Source organism: Porites lutea, chromosome 3, assembly GCF_958299795.1.
Source record: "Porites lutea chromosome 3, jaPorLute2.1, whole genome shotgun sequence".
Taxonomy (NCBI): Eukaryota; Metazoa; Cnidaria; class Anthozoa; order Scleractinia; family Poritidae; genus Porites; species Porites lutea.
Genome location: NC_133203.1, coordinates 40345333 through 40369976, shown reverse-complemented (window position 1 = coordinate 40369976; position 24644 = coordinate 40345333). Strand labels below are relative to the sequence as shown.

The window sequence follows — 24644 nt, the reverse complement described above, 5'->3', positions numbered from 1 at the left end:
ACACAACGAGATCTAAGGGATGGTTCATTATTTATGGCAATGACCAGGTCGGGAAAAACCGGAACGGACCTTGAAGATTTTTCTTCCTGTGGCAACGGGCTTTGTGTTTCTTTCTTGAACAAAGAGATCGGGCTTTAAACATATATCAACTTAAGCTAAAACTGTGGTAGAAACGCAACAGTTATTTGGCGAGACAAATTCCTGAAAATCCCACCCATTTTAAATCGGTCAATGAGACACCAACTACCACAGAAAAGAGCAACCTCGAGTGCCAGATGATTTTCAACCACATGTAAAAATAAAGAAAATGTTTAATGCAGGCATGTTATCAACGGAAGAAGAGATGCAGCAGTTTTCAGAGAATTTTGCCGTAGAGACGCACTTGATCAAGACATACATGTATTTTGCTCATCTAGAAGATCTAAAACAACAAAGCAGTATTTTTAAGAGAACAAGGGGGCACAAAGAACAAAAGCATAAATTGATGTCCAAAACATTTAAAGAATATGCCTGGCACCATCTCGTGGAGTCTGGAGATTTACAAAAGTTGCTTGTGTTGAGCTCAATAAATATCTTAAACATTACAAACTCATAAGCAGCGGCAACAAAGTTGAAAAGAGAAGGTGAATCTTGTTGCATGTGCTTCATGGGGAGGATGGTCAACAGGAAGATATAAATGAGTCTACTGACGAGGAAGCAAAGGAAGGCGGAACGGAAGACGACGGCAAAGAAATTGATGGCTCAGGGGACTGATGAAAGTGAGGAGGATATTGTCCTTGCAGAATGGTCAAGTGGGCCTGACTCCGAGCAAGACGCAACTTCTGGCGAACGCGAATGTTATAGCATTGATGAAAGTGATAAGACATGGTTTGTCTTTGAAAGTGATTCAGGGGAAGAGGAATTTTATGGTTTTGATTGAGTTTGCAAACAGTTGATGTTCTTAAAACTTAATGCAAGTCACTATAACAGCATCTAATAAATCAATGTAGTATAATATATAAATTCATTTAATTTTTGCATTAGTTACCAGTCTTTCCATGTCTTTCTGATTCAACAGAGACCTGGAACAAAGTATTGAATGACCTCTCGAATCGTCTCGCAAACGTGTTCTCAACACATTTTAAACACAGGTTTGTAGAAACTTATTCCTTTAAAAAAATGTCGAACACTTTCAGGGAAAATTTTACTTCACAAGGAGTTCTATTTGGCGATGTTGGAAAACTCCAAAGGTTCTTCCAAGTCATTGTATTTTATCCAAACATCCGAACATACACTAGTTGCTCCAGTTGTAAATAAACATTCCATGATTTTCCCAAGTTACTCACTTCAAATCAGTGTCAAATTGAACGGGCTTTCGAAAATTTGACCACAAATACTGAACGGGCTACGAAAAAAACATTGTGCTTTTTGGGTGGGCTTTAGAAAGAAAGAGGAAGGCTTTTATGTTTTTCCTGACCTGGTCATCCTTATAAATAATGAACCGTCCCTAAATTGAAAATGCTTTGGCCTTTATGTAACCAGGGAGTTAATCTGAAGACAGACTCCAAACCTCTGTATAACAGTTCACTGAAATAAAAATATACTCCTTCTATTTTAAAGTACAACAAAGACTAAAAGAAATTTAATATGCGTCGTTAACTACAACCACAGAAATTACACAAACAGGATATTCTAGAAAAACATCTTTATATCACTTGACCAATCTTTGTGTTCTATGGAATGCATACCATGAATTATTTTGCATCTTTGAGGATTTTTATGCTTAAGGAAAGCAGAACTCAGAGGATCAGTCAACATGAAGTGTCACAGTTTGATTTATTAATACAACCTATCTCTTATTCATTTGGTCCAAATAATAATTAACAATTATTCTCGAGCCTGAATGGGCTCTGAGTCAATAGCTCATCAAGTCGAAGGCCATGAGAGCAAGAGGAATAATAGTTTTAGTAAACTCCAACTAGTTGCTCAAATGCTTTCACAATGTCAAGAATAAGAAAGTCTTTAAGAAATCACGGCAGATAATTTTTTAACTAATGTGGAAATTGAATTAAACAACAAAGTAAACAAGACTCTTATTGAATTCAACTATTTTCTTCAAAATTGTTTACGTACAAGTCGACTGCTATCCGTGAAGAGCAAAGAGAGACGGCTGTATTCAGAGGCAAGGATAATACGTGGCAATGTTCGACGTCTGTGCTAGTTGTAGAACTGTCAAGGACTGGAATGCATTACCAAGCGAAATTGTTAACATTAAGTCCGCACATCGATTCAGAAAAGTCTTATTTGAATATTTTAGTCAATGATGAATTTTTAATATTACATAATGATTGATGCTGCGGAATTTTTATCCATTTTATCTTTTGTAGAAAATTTTTTAACGTCATTACTTTTAACTTTATTTCATTTTATTCAGTTCGGCGTCTTGCGTGATGGCAACCCTGTTGCCTGACCTGTTGTAAGACTACAAATTTTTGAATAAAGGTGACCAAAGCAAGGTCATTTAGATTCAATAATAAAACATGAAAAGCTAAGTTTAAAGCTTATTGAAGCCTTCAGATACCAAGCAACGTAACAAGCTTGGAGACATAAAAAATTTAAAAAAAACAGATAGATATTTGTATCTGGGAAACCACGTTCAGGTCCGTTGTTATTAGGATCTGATGGCCCCATATCGAGCCCGAAAGTAGTAGGACTCGGAATCATGTGTGTGTGTTCCACTGGTGTTTTCATCCGAGTAGCTAGCCGCTATCATTTGACTTTCACAACTGAATATATCCATAATGTATTGAAAACTTTCTTACCTTTAGTAACAAGACCTTGTCGCTTTGATCAAATCACACGAGGGAAGATAAAACCAAGAACTGAAGGATTCATAAATCACATTCTGATGGCGGCCATTTTGATTTTCACACAACCTCGTCCCCAGGGTCTTCTCGCTTTCCTGTCGCCGCCATATTGGAAAGCGAGAAGACCCTGGGGACGAGGTTGAGGGTAATAAATCCGTGTTAAACTCGTGGGGAGTGGACCTAAGCTAGATAAGTGTAGCCCGGGTTTTCCTTTTTTTGTTTGTTTGTTTGTTTGTTTAGTGATCAGTTTCTAACTGGAATGCGTTACCAAGCGAAATTGTTAACATTAAGTCCATATTGTACAATAATTAATGCTATGATGTTATTATCCATTTTATCTTTTGTAGGAGATTTGGAACTGCTATAATTATTTTTAACTTTATTTCATTTTATTTAGTTAGACGTCTTCAGTGATGGCACCTCTATTGCAAGACTATAGTTTTTTAATAACGGCTAAGAAATTGGATAACTTTACTTTCAACACATTTACTTTTAGTTATCCTATCTTTCATGTACGAGTAAATCATTTTCCAAATATATGAACGATTCGCGCAAAGATCGGGGTGAGGAAATAAAAAATATCAGCAAGTCCAAGCAACAAATCGTTGAATGGTGCCGGATCTCTTAGTTGTAGACCTGTAACTTGTACTGTGTACAAAATCATAAACACGGCAAACTGATCCTTAAAACAAAAAATATATATATATATATTGAAATATATTTGTCTATATATTCTTCGTTTTATTCTTTTGTTTAGTTCTTCATTGCCGTTTTATAATTTTCTACAAGTGATTGGGGTGGTCATTGGGCTGGGGTGGGTTCGTAACCTACCCCCAAAGCTAGGAAAAGGAACGAGCGCGCGCGGGATTGACTTCTGATACTTCCCTGGGTTCCCTGCCCTTTGACGGTAACGCATTTTCTGTACGTTCAAGGTTATGCTTTGATTCGAAAATTCTGTTGAATACTATAGTTAATAATACTGTTTCTTACTGATTTTTCAGTACCGTAGCACAGGGAGGGGCCGGGGGGCATGGGACCCCCCAATAATTTTGACAGGCACGTTTAATTTGGTCAGCGGCCACGCTCTTCACGCTGCTCTTCGGTTCAATGTGTTCATTTCAGTTCTTTAAAGACTGAAAATTATTTCTTTATAGCTTCAACAAAGAAAAATTAAGCGGGTATTAAACAAAGTACACTTCTTAAATGGGAACGAAGTAAACGCTCTCAGAAGGCCTAAAATTCTATTTCAGAGACCCTGCATATTTCAAAGTCTTTGCATTAGTAGTGTCTCCGAGTAAGACGTTATAAGGGACCTTTATTTTTAAATAAGTGACCCGCGCCTTCCGAGACATGTCCACAGGTATCTCAAACAAGGCAGAAATCTGGCCTGCGACTGGAGCTCATTAGAACGGTCTTGGTGCGAATTTAGAATACCGTAAAATTCCGAAAATAAGCCCCTTAATGTATAAGCCCCTCCAAATATAACCCCCAAAACTCGTAACCCAAAAACCCGTTCGCTAAATCGCCCTCCAAATATAGGCCCCCGGGGGCTTGTACTTAAAAATTACCAACAAATTCAAAATAAAGCAAAGCAAAAACTGTACAGTAACACAAAAATGTTTGCATTTGCCAAAGAACTAATACGTGTGCTAAATGATTGCAGTCAAAATGTGTCACACTATATTGATGTTTGCATAGTTCACTCTTCACTCTTGGCTTGGATTTCCTCGTTCCATATAGACAAAGTACTCGCATGGCTTAGTTTCCATGGTTTCAGTAACATCTACGTTCTCAAGGCTACTTTCAGTAAAAACTTTCTGCAAATTACTGATAAAGTTTGCTTCCAGCCATAAGCTAGCCCAATCGATTTTGAGACGTAAATTTCCCTCCCAGTATAAGCCTGGCCGATTTTGAAACGCAAATTTCCCTCCGTAGATAAGCCCCTCCCAATACAGGTCCCTCCAAAAATATGCCCCTCAAAAGAGGCTTTTGAAAAATATAAGCCCTGGGGCTTATTTTCGGAATTTTACGATATCTTTAAAGTCACACAAACCAGTCAGGAAAACCTACAGCCCTAAAAATAATAACTTTTTCCTTTTAATGACGTTACGTTTTCCCCTTTGATAGCTTATACTTCGAATGCGGTCATGGACGTGGCGGAGATTTCATTTTCGCGGGAGAAATTGTCTTAAACTGTGTCTACAGATAAACCGGTCAGTAAAAACGCCGTGACATGAGCCTAATATGGGGTTTGCACACTCCGGGTTATGGGCTCCTACCTGCGATCAAGCTCTCATGTTTAGGCGAGCGAAGCGAGCCGCGAGGGGCGATACCCCTCCTTCGCATCTCCTCTCGCGTGCCTCACGCGCGTCTACTTTTCACGATATCCCCAAATGAGCTTGCTCGCAGGCTAATCGGTAATCTCTTAAATGAATCGCTTACATGCACTCAAAGCCGGTAATGATATTGATCTTAGAAATTTACGAGGCTATAAAATGTACAACCTATACTTTCTATCTGTAGTTTTCATTATAAAACGCAGCAAAAAAGTCAGTTACTTAGCGAGCAGTTCAGTTCTCCACTACTACTTGCAGTAGCCTGCGAAGAAGGTAGTTGTTCGGTCTGCTTTTCGTTCCTGGTTGAGATACCGCGGCGCGAAAGTTCTGAGGCCAGAGATGGTGGAGAAGGCAGGAGGTTATTCTAAAACATTGTCCTCAGCCACGCCCGTACCCAGGTTTTTTTCTGTGAGAGTGAGTTCCAACGAGAAGACGGACCAAAACGACTGCACGTGCACTTGTTTCTTGGAGGGTAGGGGGCGTTGGGACAACTAGATTTTCTGAGAGTACATTGCGAGCGTTTTGAGGGCCGGCAGTATTAAGAAAAATCGAAACGTGGACAATTTGCAAAATATTGGACCTTCAAAATTGATCATATGGCAAATAGACTACTTTATAATGGCATCACAATTTCAAAAGTAAAATAGACAGAAAGTTGTAAATCTGATTATTCACAAAGTTTGCTGCTGATCATAATGATCTTTCAGTAGTGTTCCAAGTTGGGGGCTTCTTAGCAAACAGATGAACGATGCAGAAAAAAGTATGTTAGAAAGTACCCGGGGGGGTGGAAAAACCGCTTATATAAGCCATATGGCTATGTGCCGCCCCAAAGGGTATGGTTTTTGGACCTTTTTGCTCTGAAAACGGGTGTAAATTTTTCTCTGGAATCGAGTATGGTTTTCGAGCGAGCAATTGGAGCGTATAAACGTATTTTTCGTATCAATTTCAAATGAAAAAGAAAAAATAGAAATACACGAATTCGAAATGCATTTGAATAACTTTTTTTTTATGCTCTGATCTAATGAACCATGACATAATTTCTGCCTAAAGGCAAGGTCTGAAACGGGTATGGATTTTAAAGTTCTGGTCTGAAAACGGGTGTTAAAATGACATTTTTGGTCTGAAATAGTGTCAGGATTTAGAGAACTGGGAGCCACAACAACAATTGCTAAGAGTACCCCCAAGGGATAGTACATGTAAGTTACATTTCTCTAGCTACGTGACACTAGATAGATGAGATGGGCCACTCCCGCTAGGACGTCCGTGTCCAAATGCCCAGTAATCTCTAACTTGTTAATTTACCTTTAAGATTTTCAAATGAAAAACCTCGGTTCTTATATAATTCTGCAGCCCAAATATTCACTAATGGCACTTTCAGTTTCTTTCCGCGGCAATTTTAGAACAGAGTTATTCATGGATTGACACAATCTGCAGTGGCCTCTCTTCTTGCTTTCTTCGGCCCATTTTCTGGCGAAGTATTTTAAGAACTGCTCAACCGTGCCAAAAACTTCAGAACAATTTCGCAATTACATAAACATTGTAGGCAAAGTATCACTAATTCACTTTGTTTGAAATCATTGGTCAACAACTCTCCGGAGCCTGTGGGAAGGTGCAAGGTAATTTGATGCATCCCCTCCTCCTAGAGCCTACAGAATTCTCCATAGTTTTTAGTTTGATTAACTTAAGAGTCATCTTCACAAACATGGGTCATGTGGTTTTCATAATGTTGAACAAGAAGAGCCTCACTACTCATCTCCTCTTGACAAATCCAGCAGCTGTAATTCTCAAACATGACAAATTGTGCATCTGCTACATCAGCGTTTCCAGTCTCCCTTCTGTTTTTCCGGGAACATTTACATGACTCACCAAGGGTGTGGATTGTCTCATGATTCCTCAGGTCTCCTGCTACACTGAAACGCTTGCTACACTGTTTACATTCATAAGGCTTTTCCCCAGTGTGAATTCTTTCATGACTCCTTAGGTGATCTGCTCGGCTAAAACACTTGCCACACTGTTTACATTCATAAGGCTTTTCCCCGGTGTGAATTCTTTCATGAATCCTTAGGTTTCCTGCTCCGCTAAAACACTTTCCACACTGTTTACATTCATAAGGCTTTTCTCCAGTGTGAACTCTTTCATGTTGCCTTAGGCTTCCTGTTTCGCTAAAACACCTGCCACACTGTTTACATTCATAAGGCTTTTCCCCAGTGTGAACTCTTTCATGAATCCTTAGGTTTCCCGCTTCGCTAAAACACTTGCCACACTGTTTACATTCATAAGGCTTTTCCCCAGTGTGAATACTTTCATGACTCCTTAGGTTTCCTGCTTGGCTAAAACACTTGCCACATTGTTTACATTCGTAAGGCTTTTCCCCAGTGTGAACTCTTTCATGACTTCTTAGGTCTCCTGCTTTGCTAAAATACTTGCCACACTGTTTACATTCGTAAGGCTTTTCCCCAGTGTGAATTCTTTCATGACTTCTTAGGTTTCCTGCTTGGCTAAAACACTTGCCACATTGTTTACATTCGTAAGGCTTTTCCCCAGTGTGAACTCTTTCATGACTTCTTAGGTCTCCTGCTTGGCTAAAATACTTGCCACACTGTTTACATTCATAAGGCTTTTCCCCAGTGTGAATTCTTTCATGAATCCTTAGGGTTCCTGCTTGGCTAAAACACTTGCCACACTGTTTACATTCATAAGGCTTTTTCCCAGTGTGAACTCCTTCATGAATCCTTAGGTGTCCTGCTCGGCCAAAACACTTGCCACATTGTTTACATTCATAAGGCTTTTCCCCAGTGTGAACTCTTCCATGAATTCTTAGGTGTCCAGCTTGGCTAAAACACTTGCCACATTGTTTACATTCATATGGCTTTTCCCCAGTGTGAACTCTTTCATGAATCCTTAGGTGTCCTGCTCGGCCAAAACACTTGCCACATTGTTTACAATCATAAGGCTTTTCCTCAGTGTGAACTCTTTCATGCTCCCTTAGGTTTTCTGCTAGACTAAAGCACTTGCTGCACTGCAGGCACTTAAAGGACATTGAGTTTGTTCTTCTTGAAACGTGTTATAGTTACGGTACCCTTTGGCAGGAAAAAGAAACATTCTCAGGTAAATGCACAATGATATTTTTTTTTGGTGCCCCAACTTTGTAGCAGGGGGTGCAAGATCTGAAGGTTGTTAGGGAGATGTGAAAAATTAGAAAACTTTAAAGATACCTGCCTATGAAAAAGTGGTTTTAGACCTGTCATAAACTAACTACATACCTACATGTACAACTGAACATGACCCCTTCAACATGGAGAATCCATCAACAGGGTTAATTTAATAATTTGTTCACTTTGTATTTGGATCGGAGACTTCCCTGTTCTTTGTAAAATAACACGCATTTATAAATGGTAATTGAGGCTCATCATGCAGCTTTAATACAGAAAATAGTGGAACCTGTATTACTGTAAACCCCCTATAAACTCCCTTAGGGCTTATTTTGTTTAAAGCATGTTTAACAGAGAGTAAGGATTATTTGAGAGGGAGGGTTATTTAATTTAGTGAAACGCATCACCAAAAGCAAAGAAAAAAAAGAAGAAAAAAAAGCAGGCTAAAGAAACGGTTGCCTTTCGCCGATCAACAGCATCATCTGGGGTGAAAAAACGGTATTCTGCATGGTAATATACATGATGAAAAAATTGGTGTAAAACAAAATGTGTGAAAAGCGTAATAATAGGGTGGACTGTACAAGAGGTATAAAAATAAAAACTTCGGCGAGTGCCTCTCTCGAAAGGCATAATGATAGTGTTTAAAACAAAATGTACACAAACTCGTTGCATTCCTCACGTTAGGTTAGGCCTGTCTCAATGTAAATCCATCTGAAAAAGAACACGCTGGTTGATAAAATCCCTTGAAAGACAAAAATAAATTCTGGTTCTGATAAACGTTTTGAGAGTATAAGCCTATTCACTGAACAGCTACCACTTCAAACTCAATTTACAAAGGGAAAGAGAACACTGAAAACGAGCTGCAAGGAATAAGCTTGCTCCCACAAAAATTTGAGCTTACAACCCTATTCCTTGATCAGCTGTTGCTTTAAATGCAAAGTATAAAGCAAACCTGAGCACTAATAGCTCTTTCAAACAAGAAATCCTATTAAAGCTTTCTCTCACATTAGGTCTCCAGGAGCAGATAATGATCAGTTTTACACTGGATCACTTAATCTTGTACCAAGAGTTGTAAATAAAAGACCATGTCATGATTGCCCAAATATGGGGTCTTACTTACAATCAAATATGGTCAAAAATTCAAATTATAGAGGGAGACACAGAATTATAAATCTGCAGTTGCCTCATTGGCAATAACATACATTTTCAATATTGGTCATTAAGGTTTATCATGCAGCTTTAAATGTGGCAATAGAAATCCTCTATAAAGCTCCCTGGGGGCTTATGTTTTAAGCATGTTTAACAGACAGGGAGGGTTATTTGATAGGAAGGTTACTTAATTTAGTGAAATGCATTACCAAAAGCAAAGAAAAGGGAGAGGAAGAAGCAGACTAAAGTAATGGTTCCCTACTTCCTGTTCTGGAACTGGAACAAACAAACATCAAACAAACAGAGGCCAGAAGATGATATCAATTCCGTATAAAACGAGTGGAATGCAAATTGGAAACACTTAAGCACATCATAGTTAATAGAGGGAATGGTTATGAAACCCGACAAAGTTCTTTGTTGTATGTTTTTGTTCTCTTTTTTGGCCTTGACCCTGCACAAAACACAATAGTTGTTTACTCCGTACTGAGGAACTAACCAATAGAAACGTGCTGGTTACGTAATTCATGCATAACGTATGAACGCAAAACAAAAGATTGTGCAGGGTCATGGACCTTCTAACATAAATCTTGGCATCTTTGTTTGCTCCTTTGATGTTTGCCGGGCTTCATAACCAGTCACCTCCATTAACTATGAGCACATGAACTAAGTTGGAAGTTAAGCAGCTGAAGATCAAAAACAAATTGCAACTTCTAGCACATGAATAAGTTATACCAGATCAGCAGTGATTTTGTTACAAATAGTTATGGTACAGTGTACGTCCTGGGACTCATCTTGTAAGAAATCATGAGTCCAGTTCAAAACACAAAGAGATCTAAGGGATGGTTCATTATTTATGGGAATGACCAGGTCAGGAAAAAACTGAACGGGCCTTGAAGATTTTTCTTTCTGTGGCAACGGGCTTTGTGGGTTTTTTTTTTAACAAAGAGATTGGGCTGTAAAAAATATCAACTTATGCTAAAACTGTGGTAGAAACGCGACAGTTATTTGGTGAGCCAATACACGGAAACTGTATTGGTATTGAAATACACCCAATAAATTGCGGTACAGGGAGAAAGTAGATGATGTGCCGGTGTTAAAGGATTTCACAACTGCTCTCCCTGCTGACAAAATAAAAGCTGATAAGGAGTAATCTTAAGGAATACCAATCTGCGACTCAGAATAGGAAATGCCCCTGGAAGTGTGAACATTAAAAAAATTCTACAATTCACCAATGCCCATTACAAAATTGGTGAGCTCTTTGTGGAGTATTTGTATGGTGACTGCTCTACCGTGCATGATCACTGAATGTTGTTCGTTTTGTTCCAACAAAGGATGGACAAGCCCTGTGCCCATGAAACATATTCCCCAGCCTGTGCCAGATCCTGAAAATCCTACCCATTTTAAATCGGTCAATGAGACCCCAACTGCCATAGAGAAGGGCAACCTCAAGTGCCAGATGAATTTCAACCACGTGTAAAAATAAAGAAAGCGTTTAATGCAGGCATGTTATCAACAGAAGAGATGCAGCAGTTTTCAGAGAATTTTGCCGTAGAGATGCACTTGATCAAGACATACATGTTTATTGCTCATCTAGAAGATCTCAAACAACAAAGCAGTATTTTTAAGAGAACAAGGGGGCGCAAAGAACCAAAGTATAAATTGGCGTCCAAAACATTTAAAGAATATGCCTGGCACCATCTCGTGGAGTCTGGAGATTCACAAAAGTTGCTCGTGTTGAGCTCAATAAATAAAATTATCTTAAACATTACAAAGTCATAAGCAACGGCACCAAAGCTGAAAAGATAAGGTGAACATTGTTGCGTGTGCTTCATGGTGAGGATCATCAATGGGAAGATATAAATGAGTCTACTGACGAGGAAGCAAAGGAAGGTGGAATGGAAGATGACGGCAAAGAAATTGATGGCTCAGGGGACTGATGAAAGTGAGGAGGATATTGTCCTTGGAGAATGGTCAAGTGGGCCTGACTCAGAGCGAGACGCAACTTCTGGCGAACGCGAATGTTATAGCAAGTGATTCAGGGGAAGAGGAATTTTATGGTTTTGATTGAGTTTGCAAACAGTTGATGTTCTTAAAACTTAATGCAAGTCACTATAACAGCATCTAATAAATCAATGTAGTATAATATATAAATTCGTTTAGTTTTTGCATTAGTTACCAGTCTTTCCATGTCTTTCTGATTCAACAGAGACCTGGAACAGAGTATTGAATGACCTCTCAAATCATCTCGCGTACATGTTCTCAACACATTTTAAACACAGGTTTGTAGATACTTATTCCTTTAAGAAAATGTCGAACACTTTCAGGGAAAATTTTACTTCACAAGAAGTTCTATTTGGCGAGGTTGGAAAACTCCAAAGGTTCTTCCAAGTCATTGTATTTTATCCAAACATCCGAACATACACTAGTTGCTCCAGTTGTAAATAAACATTCCATGATTTTCACAAGTTACTCACTTCAAATCAATGTCAAATTGAAAGGGCTTTCAAAAATTTGACCACAAATACTGAACGGGCTACGAAAAAAACATTGTGCTTTTTGGGTGGCTTTAGAAAGAAAGAGGAAGGCTTTTATGTTTTTCCTGACCTGGTCATCCTTATAAATAATGAACCGTCCCTAAATTGAAAATGCTTTGGCCTTTATGTAACCAGGGAGTTAATCTGAAGACAGACTCCAAACCTCTGTATTACAGTTCACTGAAATAAAAATATACTCCTTCTATTTTAAAGTACAACAAAGACTAAAAGAAATTTAATATGCGCCGTTAACTACAACCACAGAAATTACACAAACAGGATATTCTAGAAAAACATCTTCATATCACTTGACCAATCTTTGTGTCCTATGGAATGCATACCATGAATTATTTTGCATCTTTGAGGATTTTTATGCTCAAGGAAAGCAGAACTCAGAGGATCAGTCAACATGAAGTGTCACAGTTTGATTTATTAATACAACCTATCCCTTATTCATTTGGTCCAAATAATAATTAACAATTATTCCTCAAGCCTGAATGGCTCTGAGTCAATAGTCAATGAGGTCGAAGGCCATGAGAGCAAGAGGAATAATAGTTTTAGTAAAATTCAACTAGTTGGTCAAGTGCTTTCACAATTGTGTACGTGAATAAGAAAGTCCTTAAGAAATCACAGCAGATAATTTTTTAACTAATGTGGAAATTGAATTAAACAACAAAGTAAACAAGACTCTTATTGAATTCAACGATTTTCTTCAAAATTGTTTAGGTACAAGTCGACTGCTATTCGTGAAGAGCAAGGGGAGACAGCTGTATCCACAGGCAAAGGTAATATGTGACAACACTCGACCTCCGTGTTAAGTGTAGAACTGTTAAGGACTGGAATGCATTACCAAGCGAAATTGTTAACATTAAGTCCGCACATCGATTCAAAAAAGTCTTATTTGAATATTTTAGTCAATGATGAATTTTTAATATTACATAATGATTGATGCTGTGGAATTTTTATCCATTTTATCTTTTGTTGAAACTTTTCACGTCGTTACTTTTAACTTTATTTCATTTTATTCACTTCGGCGTCTTGGGTGATGGCAACCCTGTTGCAAGACTACAAATTTTTGAATAAAGGTGACCAAAGGTCATTTAAATGCAATAGTAAAACATGGACAGCTAAGTTTAAAGCTTATTGAAGCCTTCAGATACCAAACAACGTAATAAGCTTGAAAACATGAAAAATTTAAAAAACAGCAGATAGATATTTGTATCTAGGAAACCAAGTTCAGGTCCGTTGTTATTAGGATCTGATGGCCCCACATCGAGCCCGAAAGTAGTAGGACTCGGGATCATCTGTGTGTGTTCTCATCCGAGTAGCTAGCCGCTGTCAGTTGACTTTCACAACTGAATATATCCATAATGTATTGAAAACTTTCTTACCTTTAGTAACAAGACCTTGTCGCTTTGATCAAATCACACGAGGGAAGATAAAACCAAGAACTGAAGGATTCATAAATCACGTTCTGATGGTGGCCATTTTGATTTTCGCACAACCTCGTCGCCGAGCTATAAAAGCGTTCAAAAAGGGGGTACTTTACCATGGGGAAGATTATAATAGAGGCCCAAAAAATGACCCTCCAATACTCGAGCCCGCGTTTTTATTGGTCAATAGGTGACCTTACATGACGTACTTGCTGGCTTGTTTGCCGCTCGCTTGGTCTCGCTTGTCAGTTGTCCGACCGACCAACCGTCGTGTTGTTGGTGCTGTTGTACCATGGCAAATCGTTCTCCGGCAAAGAGAGATTTTAGAGATAACGGGGAGAGAAAAATAAAAAAGAGCAAAGAAGGTGCTTCTTCATCAACGAGCAAAGTGGATGAAGATTTGGTAAGATCTTTCTGTTTGTTTTCTGTTATGGCACCCCTTTTCACCTTTTCACGTATTTGGGGTAAGCTCATATGATTTCTAGTTCAACTTTTTAGTACTTCCTCAGATTTTCTGGAATGAAAAAAGCGTTTAATTCACGAGGAAGCTAACATATTTATTATACTACTGAGGGCAAGCTGCTCTTACTGAGGGCAAGCTACCACGACATATGACATGAAGAGCTTTGTTTTTGTACTAGCATGATTTGTAATGATATTTGGCATAAATACCACGAGTGATAGTTCGAAATTGTTATACGTAATTTCAAATTTGAGACAATTTTGAAATATCACGAGTGGTATTTATGCCAAATATCACGTACAAATCATGCTATTATTTGTTTATACTACTATCTGTAAAAGGTTTGTAATTTTCACATGCAGGTATTTCAAATTAAGCTGAAATACCACTGCTCTAAGCCAATCAAATTGCAGTAATTTTTCATGTAGTAGTGTAAGGCGTCTAATCTGTCGATTTCCAGGGCTTACCTTGGTGTAAGAACCTGTGAACTTTTTCTTTGTTTTGCACCTTTTGTTTTTCTGCATTCTATTGCGTTGACTTCTTTGTTTCCTCTGTTTTACGTCACTTGTGAGTTTAACAGGTTCTTACACCGAGGATAAGCCGATTTCCATTTATGGAAATCAAAAAGCAACCTTGAACTGTAGACCATAACAAATAAATACATGGCAGCACTCCTTCATACTTTATCTATCAATAGTTGGGACTACAGCTGCCCCCGCTCTGTATGTATCGTGGTCGGTCAATAGTCTTCTTGTTTGTGTAGCTCTTTAAAAAACATAGATTCATAATTGATATTTTCACACATATTGCATACATAGATAAGAACACAAGACAAAACGTTTCATGCAGTGATTCAGTTCGATTTTAAAGCAGCTCAGATCAAACCATTCTCAGTTTCGAGAATACTTTATTCTAAAATATAAGCAAAGAATTGATTAGAAGTTGTAATTCTTCACTATCTCTCTTTTACTTTTAATTTAAAATGTTTGATCACATTACTCTTGGGCATTCTAGTCATTTAACTTTTAAGACAATATGTTGATGAGAATTCGATGAAGAGAATTGTTTCATTAGGATGGAAAGATATCTGTTGAAGAGCAGTATTCACCATTTTGCATTCTGCAAGAGATACTAAAGGAAAGTTTATGCAACAATATTGGAAGGGGGTAGACAGACAAGGTGCATTAGGGAGTGCAAAAATAACAAATACTTGTGGTTATATAAATTTCACTTAAGATCTGAACAAGTTGAGTAATTCATAAGTTTTTTGGCAAGTCTTTCTTACATGTAGCTGAACCATACATTTATAACAAATATGGAAACCTTGGAAGTTTAGCTCTGTGGATTTGACCCTAAAGTGGAAATCAAAGTTCTTTTGTAAGATGATACAAAATATTTTATTTCCTCAAATAAAAGCCATCCCTCTATTAACCACCTCCCTCAAATAAGAAATCTTTTCTAGTAACAGTTGACAATACAGCTTCACCCCGTGTAAAAACTTGCAAGAGGTGACAGGCCGCACATCTTCACCGGTGTGAAACCTTTGAAACCTTTTATATATTGCTCCATTGAGGAGACTTCTTTCAGGAATCTTACAGTTTAAAATTTGAACAATGATATCGCTTCTATATAGCGGACCAAGATACGGCTCGGTACAGTTTATGTTCAGCAAGGGAAAATTGTGTAAGTTGAGCAGAACCTTTAAAATGTTCAACAGACAATTTATTCAGTTCGTGCGTATTCCTGTTGAATTTGTAGCGCGTTTAAATAGTTTATTTTAAACCATTACAAAAGATTTAATTATTAGAAGTTAAAGTTTTACAAACAGTTCATTTTATTTCCCTGAAATTAAGCCTTAGAAACTAAAAGGTTTGATCAATAATTCCTCACAGATGTCCTTGAGGGGATTAAGTATAAGAAATGGCTAGAACATGCCAAAGAGATAGAGAAAGAGATCAAAGATCTGTGCACTTGTGTCTGGCAAACTATCCAAGTGTTTATATACACAGTCATACACACCTTATAACCTCATCTCCGCTTAACAATGAAACATTTCCCAAGCATTCGTTATATAGAGGTGTTCGATATAGCAAACCCTCCTCTTAACTAACACATTTACCCAGTCCCTTTGCATGCTAAGTCAAGGTTCCACAATGTACTTAAATACTTCGATCACTAAAACTCCTTTTAAACTATATCATACAGCAGAGAAGTTGATAACAGATTTGTTGTTGTTCTTGTTGCAGGAAGACGAAAAGTGATTAATGAAAGAAGATCATTAAGAAAAATAAATATCAATCGATTTTTTTTTTAAAGAATGGTGTATTCATTTGTATTAAAAAAATAAACTTTTGAACGTCGTTTCTCCTTAGACAACAACTACTCGCACGTCCAAGCTCCTACAGAGGCGTCTTCTCTATTTTCTAAACAACCATTTTTCGACTAGCATCTGTTTTTTAAGAGCAGGGGATTTTTAGATAAAACTTCATTGACAATCATTATCATTAACCTCTCTCATAATATTGGGAAAGGCCTTTCGTCGTGCGTGGTTTGTAGAATCTCGTTTTTGACTCTATTTTACTATTCATTGTAATTATTATTCTTTAAAAGTTCATAGTTCAGTTTATTTGTTGCTTTGATGCATGTATGTTCTTTTTATCCCCATATAACGGTGACGTGGGATCCTTTTCACCACCGGTGTTTAGTTTTCTGTAAGCTAAAAATAAATTTAAGTAAAACCTTCATACACCAAGAAGGGTGGCTTCAGAAAAGAATAAGGCCCGAGGATGATAATTGGTGGTAGAAATGAATAGTCTGTTGAACGTTGTGCTTCCTCTTCGACAACAACTAGTCAAACATTAGAGCTCGTTACAAAGCTTTCTTCTCCATTTTTTCAATCACTATTGATTTTATTCACATTGAAATGTTGCGAGTTCTTAGGCTCAGTAAACCTTGTAACACACATTTCCTAAACTCCTTTTTTTTATTGGAAATGCTTTTCATTGCGCGTGTTGACTAGAATCTCGTTATTGACCCTCTTTTACCATTCATTGTTATTCTTTATTATTAGTTAATTTGTTGTTATAACTTAAGAATCATCTTGTACATGCGTGACCTTGTACTCAAAACCGTGACGTAAAAAGGTTCACACCTTCTCCAACATCAATAGCACAGCATAAAAGGAAATTTAAGTCTTCGTTAAGTTTTACGACAAGTGATATTGTATACCGCATGACCCAACCTAGAGAGTACAGTGGGGGATCGAGAGGAGGGGCCTGGGCCATTATTTTTAGACTAGACTAGCTCACAAGTCGAGCTTTTGAGCGCGTAGCGCAACAGTGAGCGCGAAGCGCGATCGTACGAGCGCCGAGCGCGAAGCGCGATCGTACGAGCGCCGAGCGCGAAGCGCGAGCGAGCCTACCTGGTCCTACCTGACCAGACCAGAAAACCATGCGAAGGACTTCAAGAAAGTCTATTTTTAGACCAGAATGAGGCTCGAAGAGCAGAAAATGTTATTTTAAACTGGGTCTGCCACTGCAGTAACATCGAAAAGAATGTGGCAGTTTGAAAGTATCAGAAAAGTTCTCGAATTTTATAGACGGTGTTCTCTTGAAAGGAAATTTCTTTCTTCGCAATGACCGAGTATTTTAAAGTCGATGATTACGAAAACTAACGTTTTGGAAACCAATAACCACCGGATTGTAGCTTCCAGTAAGATTTAACTAAAAAGACTAACGATTGCATGGATAAGAAAAGATTTAAAAAAACCTTCATGACAACAAAATAGAGACCTTTAGCTTCTAAGACGAGTACGACAACGAGCACGAGATTTAACCCGAAAGCTTTTTCGCGTATTCTTAAACTATAGACTCCCCGGAAAGCTTCATTTTACCATTTTTCACCAGAAAAGTTGGCACTGTTACCTTTAATGAAGGAGGTTGCACCCTCTGCCGATCGCAAAATGATAAAACGTCTAACATTTGATAACTTGTTTCCTCCACTTCGACATTCTCGCTAAAACTCGTACTAGAGTGACGACGGCTACCACGTTTTCCCACCAAAATGACGCTGGTTCACGCGCGCGCACTACTTAGTATTGTGAAAATCTCGCACTCGTTGTCGTACTCGTCTTAGAATCTAAAGGTCTCTAATGGGTCGCGTCGGACGATCAGCCGAAGATGACCAGTCACCTGAATGCTGTTTTTCTAGTCAAACTGTTTCAACGAGTCAAACGTCTGAGCTCCTTACAAAGACATTTCTCCATTTTTCAAAAAACCGAATTTCGAGTAGCTTTTCTCTTTTTTTACGTTTAATGAATTCTTAGCAAATCTTTTAATCAAAATAACCCATTTAAATTTGTTACTAGTAACGGGAAAGGCTTTTCCATGGACATGGTTAGTAGAACATCGTTTATGATCCTCGTTTACCATTCGTTGAATTATTCTGTGTAAGGCAATCCATGTTTCAGTTTATTTGTTGTTACAAGGTCAACTATTCTCGAACTTGCTTTGGTGTGTGTAATTTTTAGCCGTATATAACGGTGACGTGGGAGGGTCGACATTCTTTCCAGAATAAGAAACTACAACAGGACATCTACCGATGAAAAGCAAAAAGGACGATTTCGCGATGCCTAATCACCACCGGTGTTTTTCTTTCCGTATGCTTGAAATAAATTTAAATAAAACCTTCATACATCAAGAAAGATGACTTCAGAAAAGAAAAAGGCCCGAAGATGATTATTGGTGATAGAAAACAATAGTCTCTTGACCGTTATGCTTCCTCTGACAACAACGAGTCAAACGTTTGAGCTCCTTTTTAAGGTATCTTCTAGATTTTCCTAAAAACCATATTTCGACTAGAAAGGACCTTATTCACATTCAAATGTAGCAAATTCTTAGGCTAAACCGTGAAAGACCAACTTTCTACACTCCTTTTTTATTAACAGAAAGGCTTTTCGTTGCGCGTGGTAAGTAGAGTCTCCTTTTTGACCCTCCTTTACCATTCATCATATTATTCTTAACCTTTTACCATTCATTGTTTTATTCTTTAGAACTTTATTTTTTAGCTTATTTGTTGCTATAACGTAAGAGTTATCTTGTACATGCGTGACCTTGGTCTCCGCTCAAAACTGTGGTAAAAGGGTCCACACTCTTTCCAACATCAATAGCACAGCATAAAGGGAAATCAAAGTGTCTCCGTTAAGTTGTGGACAAGCAATATTGTACGCCGCTTTGACTAAAGGTGAACCCAACCTAGAGAATACTAGCGACGAATTATAGCATGTCGCAGTTTGAAAGTATCAAAAAAAAATGGTGTTCTCTTAAAAGAAATTTTTTTCTTTACACGACCGAGTATTTTGAAGTCAATGATTAAGAAAACTTAGTAACATTTTGGGAAGTAACCCTATTCACCAACAGAGTTTAGCTTTCTGTAATCTTTAACAGAAAGACTTTTGATTGCATGGATGAGAAAAAAAAATTAAAAACCCTTAATACACCAAGAAGGTTTGCTTCAATTTGGAGAAGAATACGACTGGTCCAAGATGACAACTAGTGGTAAAAATTTAGAACATGCAGTCAGTTAAATGCTCTTTTTCTAGTCAAACTGTTTCAACGAGTCAAACGTCTGAGCTCCTTACAAAGACATCTTCTAAAGTTTCTTAAAAACCGTGTCTCGAGTAGCTTTTCTCTTTTTTATACGTTTGGTGAATTCTTAAAGAATCTTTGAAAATAACCCATTTAATTTGTTACTAACAACGGGAAAGGCTTTTCAACGGACGTGGTTAGTAGAACATCGTTTGTGATCTTCTTTCACCATTTATTGAATTATTCTGTGTAAGGCAATCCATGTTTCAGTTTATTTGTTGTTACAAGGTCAACTAATCTTGAACTTGCTTTGATGCGTGTATTTTTTATCAGTACATAACGGTGACGTAAGAGGGTCGACATTCTTTCCAGAATAATAAACAAGAAACTATGAAAAGAAAGATCGATTTAGACGCCTCATAACCGCCGGTGTTTTTCTTTCAGTATGCTTAAAATAAATTTAAGTAAAACCTTCATACACCAAGAAGGGTGGCTTTAAAAAAGAATAAGGCCCGAAAATAATTATTGGTGGTAGAAAAGAATAGTCTCTTGACCGCTGTGCTTTCTCTGACTACATTGAGTCAAACGTTTCAGCTCCTTACAAAGCTTTCTTCTCGATTTTCCTAAAAAACACATTTCGACGAGAATTGACCTTATTCACATTCAAATGTAGCAATTCTATCGGCTAAACTGTGAAAGATCAATTTCCTAAACTCCTCTTTTATTAATGGGAAAGGCTTTTCGTTGCGCGCGGTACGTATAGTCACCTTTTTGACCCTCTTTTACCATCCATCAAATTATTCTTAAATTTTTGCCGTTCATTGTATTATTCTTTAGAACTTTACTTTTCAGCTTATTTGTTGCTTTAACGGAAAAGAGATATCTTGTGCTTTCGTGGCCTTGGCATGAGCTGAAAACCGTGCTAAACGGATCCACACTCTTTCCAATATCCATAGCACAGCATAAGGACAAGCAATATTGTACGCCGCTTTGACTAAAGCGGGATCCAACCTACAGAGTACTAGCGACGAATTATAGCATGTCGCAGTTTGAAAGCTTATCAAAAAATGATGCCTTTAAAAATGGTGTTCTCTGGAAAGAATTTCCTTTTTCGACATGACCGAGTATTTTAAAGTCAATGATTAAGAAAATTAACAGTTTGGAAAGTAACCTATTCACCACCAGTTTTTAGCTTTCTGTTATCTTTAACAGAAAGACTGTTGATTGCATGGTTGAGAATAAACATTAAAAATTCTTAATACACAAAGACGGTTTGTTCGGAGGAGAATACAAACGGTCAAAGATGATAAATAGTGGTAAAATAGAACATTCGGTTGAATGCTGTTTTTCTATTTTACTCAAACTGTTTCAACGAGTCAAATGTCTGAACTCCTCCATCTTCTGAAAAACCATGTTGCAAGAAGCATTTTTCTTTTGTATACGTTTGGTGAATTCTTAGCGAAATCTTTGAAAGTAACCCATTTAAATTTGTTGCTAATGACGAAAACTTAGGAATGATTTGATGAATGGTAAAAGAGGGTCAAAAAGGTGACTGTACTTACCGCGCGCAACGAAAGGCCTTTCCCATTAATTAAAAAGGAGTTTAGAAAATTGATCTTTCACAGTTTAGCCTATAAAATTGCTACATTTGAATGTGAATAAGGTCAATTCTCGTCGAAATATGTTTTTTAGGAAAATCGACAAGATAGTTGTAAGCAGCTCGAACGTTTGACTCGTTGTTGTCAAAGGAAGCACAACGTTCAACAGACAGTCACTATTCTTTTCTACCACCGAGTGTCATCTTCGGGCCTTATTCTTTTCCGAAGCCGCCCTTCTTGGTGTATGAAGTTTTCATTTAAATTTACTTTACGCTTACAGAAAGGTAAACATCGGTGTGATTAGGTGTCGAAATCGTTAGTTTTTCTTTTAATCGGTAGATTTCTTTTCATAGTTTCCAATCCTGGAAAGAATGTCCACACTCCCACGTCCACGTTATATGCGGATAAACCGTACACGCATCAAAACAAGTTCAACTTCTTAACAAATAAACTAAAATATGGATTGATTTACACAGAATAATTCAATGAATGGTGAAGGAGGATCACAAACGAGGTTCTACTTACCACGTCCATTGAAAAGGCGTGGCCTTGGCATGAGCTGAAAACCGTGGTAAACGGGTCCACACTCTTTCCAACATCCATAGCACAGCATAAAGGGAAATCAAAGTGTCTCCGTTAAGTGGAGGACAAGCAATGTTGTTCGCCGCTTTGACTAAAGCGGGGGATCCAACCTAGAGAGTACTAGCGACGAATTATAGCATGTCGCAGTTTGAAAGCTTATCAAAAATGATGCCTTTAAAAATGGTGTTCTGTGGAAAGAATTTCTTTTTTCGACATGACCGAGTATTTTAAAGTCAATGATTAAGAAAATTAACGTTTTGGAAAGTAACCTATTTACCACCAGTTTTTAGCTTTCTGTTATCTTTAACAGAAAGACTGTTGATTGCATGGTTGAGAATAAACATTAAAAATTCTTAATACACAAAGACGGTTACCTTCGGAGAAGAATACGAACGGCCAAAGATGATAACAAGTGGTAAAATAGAACAGTCGGTTGAATGCTGTTTTTCTATTATACTCAAACTGTTTCAACGAGTCAAATGTCTGAACTCCTCCATTTTCTGAAAAACCGTGTTGCAAAAAGCATTTCTCTTTTGTATACGTTTGGTCAATTCTTAGCGAAATCTTTGAAAATAACCCATTTAAATTTGTTACTAATGACGCAAAAGGCTTTTCAATGGACGTGGTAAGTAGAACCTCGTTTGTGATCCTCCTTCACCATTCATTCAATTATTCTGTGTAAATCAATCCATATTTTAGTTTATTTGTTATTAGAAGGTAAAAGAAGTTGAACTTGCTTTGATGCGTGTACTTTTTATCCGCATATAACGGTGACGTTGGTTTTTGGACATTCTTTCCAGGATTGGAAACTGTGACAAGAAATCTACCGATAAAAAGAAAAACTAACGATTTTGACACCTAATCACCACCGATGTTTACCTTTCTGTAAGCGTAAAGTAAATTTAAATGAAAACTTTAAACACCAAGAAGGCCGGCTTCGGGAAAGAATAAGGCCCGAAGATGGTACTAGGTGGTAGAAAAGAATAGTGACTGTCTGTTGAACGTTGTGCTTCCTTTGACAACAACTAGTCAAACTTTCGAGCTTACAAAGCTATCTTGTCGATTTTCCTAAAAAACATATTTCGACGAGAATTGACCTTATTCAGGCATTCAGATGTAGCAATTTTTTAGGCTAAACTGTAAAAGGTCAACTTCCTTTAAAACTCCTTTTTAATTAATGGGAAAGGCTTTTCGTGGTGCGCGGTACGTAGAGTCACCTTTTTGACCTTCTCTTACCATTCATCAAATTATTCTTACGTTTTTACCATTCATTGTATTATTCTTTCGAACTTTGCTTTCAGTTTATTTGTTGCTATAACGGAAGAGATATCTTGGGCATGCGTGACCTTGGCATCAGCTGAAAACCGTGGTAAACGGGTCCACACTCTTTTCAACATCAATAGCCCAGCATAAAGGGAAATCGAAGTGTCTCCGTTAAGTTGAGGACAGCAATATTGTACGCCGCTTTGACTATAAAGCGGGATCCAACCGACAGAGTACTAGCGACGAATTATAGCATGTCGCAGTTTGAAAGTATCAAAAAATGATACCTTTAAAAATGGTGTTCTCTGGAAAGAATTTCTATTTTCGACATGACCGAGTATTTTAAAGTCAATGATTAAGAAAATTAACAGTTTGGAAAGTAACCTATTCACCACCAGTTTTTAGCTTTCTGTTATCTTTAACAGAAAGACTGTTGATTGCATGGTTGAGAATAAACATTAAAAATTCTTAATACACTAAGACGGTTTGTTCGGAGGAGAATACAAACGGTCAAAGATGATAAATAGTGGTAAAATAGAACATTCGGTTGAATGCTGTTTTTCTATTCTACTCAAACCGTTTCAACGAGTCAAACGTCTGAACTCCTCCATTTTCTGAAAAACCGTGTTGGGAGAAGCATTTCTCTTTTGTATACGTTTGGTCAATTCTTAGCGAAATCTTTGAAAATAACCCATTTAAATTTGTTACTAATAACGCAAAAGGCTTTTCAATGGACGTGGTTAGTAGAACCTCGTTTATGATCCTCCTTCACCATTCATTGAATTATTCTGTGTAAATCAATCCATATTTTAGTTTATTTGTTATTAGAAGGTAAAAGAAGTTGAACTTGCTTTGATGCGTGTACTTTTTATCCGCATATGTAACGGTGACGTGGGTGTGTGGACAGGATTGGAAACTGTGAAAAGAAATCTACCGATAAAAAGAAAAACTAACGATTTTGACACCTAATCACCACCGATGTTTACCTTTCTGTAAGCTTGGAGTAAATTTAAATGAAAACTTTATACACCAAGAAGGGCGGCTTCGGAAAAGGATAAGGCCCGAAGATGATACTAGGTGGTAGAAAAGAATAGTGACTGTCTGTTGAACGTTGTGCTTCCTTTGACAACAAGGATTTAAACGTTCGAGCTGCTTACAAAGCTATCATCTCGATTTTCCTAAAAAACATATTTCGACGAGAATTGACCTTATTTACATTCAAATGTGGCAAATTTTTAGGCTAAACTGTGAAAGATCAATTTCCTTTGAAAAGGGGAAAGGCTTTTCGTGGCGCGGTATGTAGAGTCACATTTTTGACCCTCTTTTACCATTCATCATACTATTCTCAGGTTAGCATTCATTGTATTATTCTTTAGAACTTTATTTTTTAGCTCGTATTTGTTGCTATATCTTAACAGTTATCTTTTACATGCGTGACCTAGGTATCCGTTCATTCCGCTGAAAGCCGTGGTAAACGGGTCCACACTCTGTCCAACATCATAAGCACAGCATACAGTTGTTAAAGTGTTTCCGTTAGGTTGAGGACAAGCAACATGGTACGCCGCTTTGACTAAAGCGGGATCCACCGTAGAGAGTACTAGCGACGAATTATAGCATCTTGCAGTTTGAAAGTGTCAAAAAATGATGCCTTTAAAAACTGTTTTCTCTTGAAAGAATTTCTTTTTTCAAATGACCGAGTATTT

At 37.6% G+C, this 24644-nt stretch overlaps 1 protein-coding gene across 1 annotated transcript in view; it reads right to left on the bottom strand.

Moving 5' to 3' along the window:
- The window catches only part of LOC140931126 (uncharacterized), a 32493-nt gene extending 18987 nt beyond the window's left edge, over positions 1-13506 (bottom strand). Inside the window, exons 1-3 of the mRNA XM_073380871.1 lie at positions 13409-13506; positions 11660-11693; positions 7092-8262 (exon numbers count right to left, since the gene is read on the bottom strand). Of these exons, the coding sequence (XP_073236972.1) occupies positions 7092-8222 (1131 nt within the window). The 5' untranslated portion in view covers positions 8223-8262; positions 11660-11693; positions 13409-13506. The remainder of the gene's footprint in view (positions 1-7091; positions 8263-11659; positions 11694-13408) is intronic.
- Between the last annotated feature and the right edge of the window lie 11138 nt (positions 13507-24644).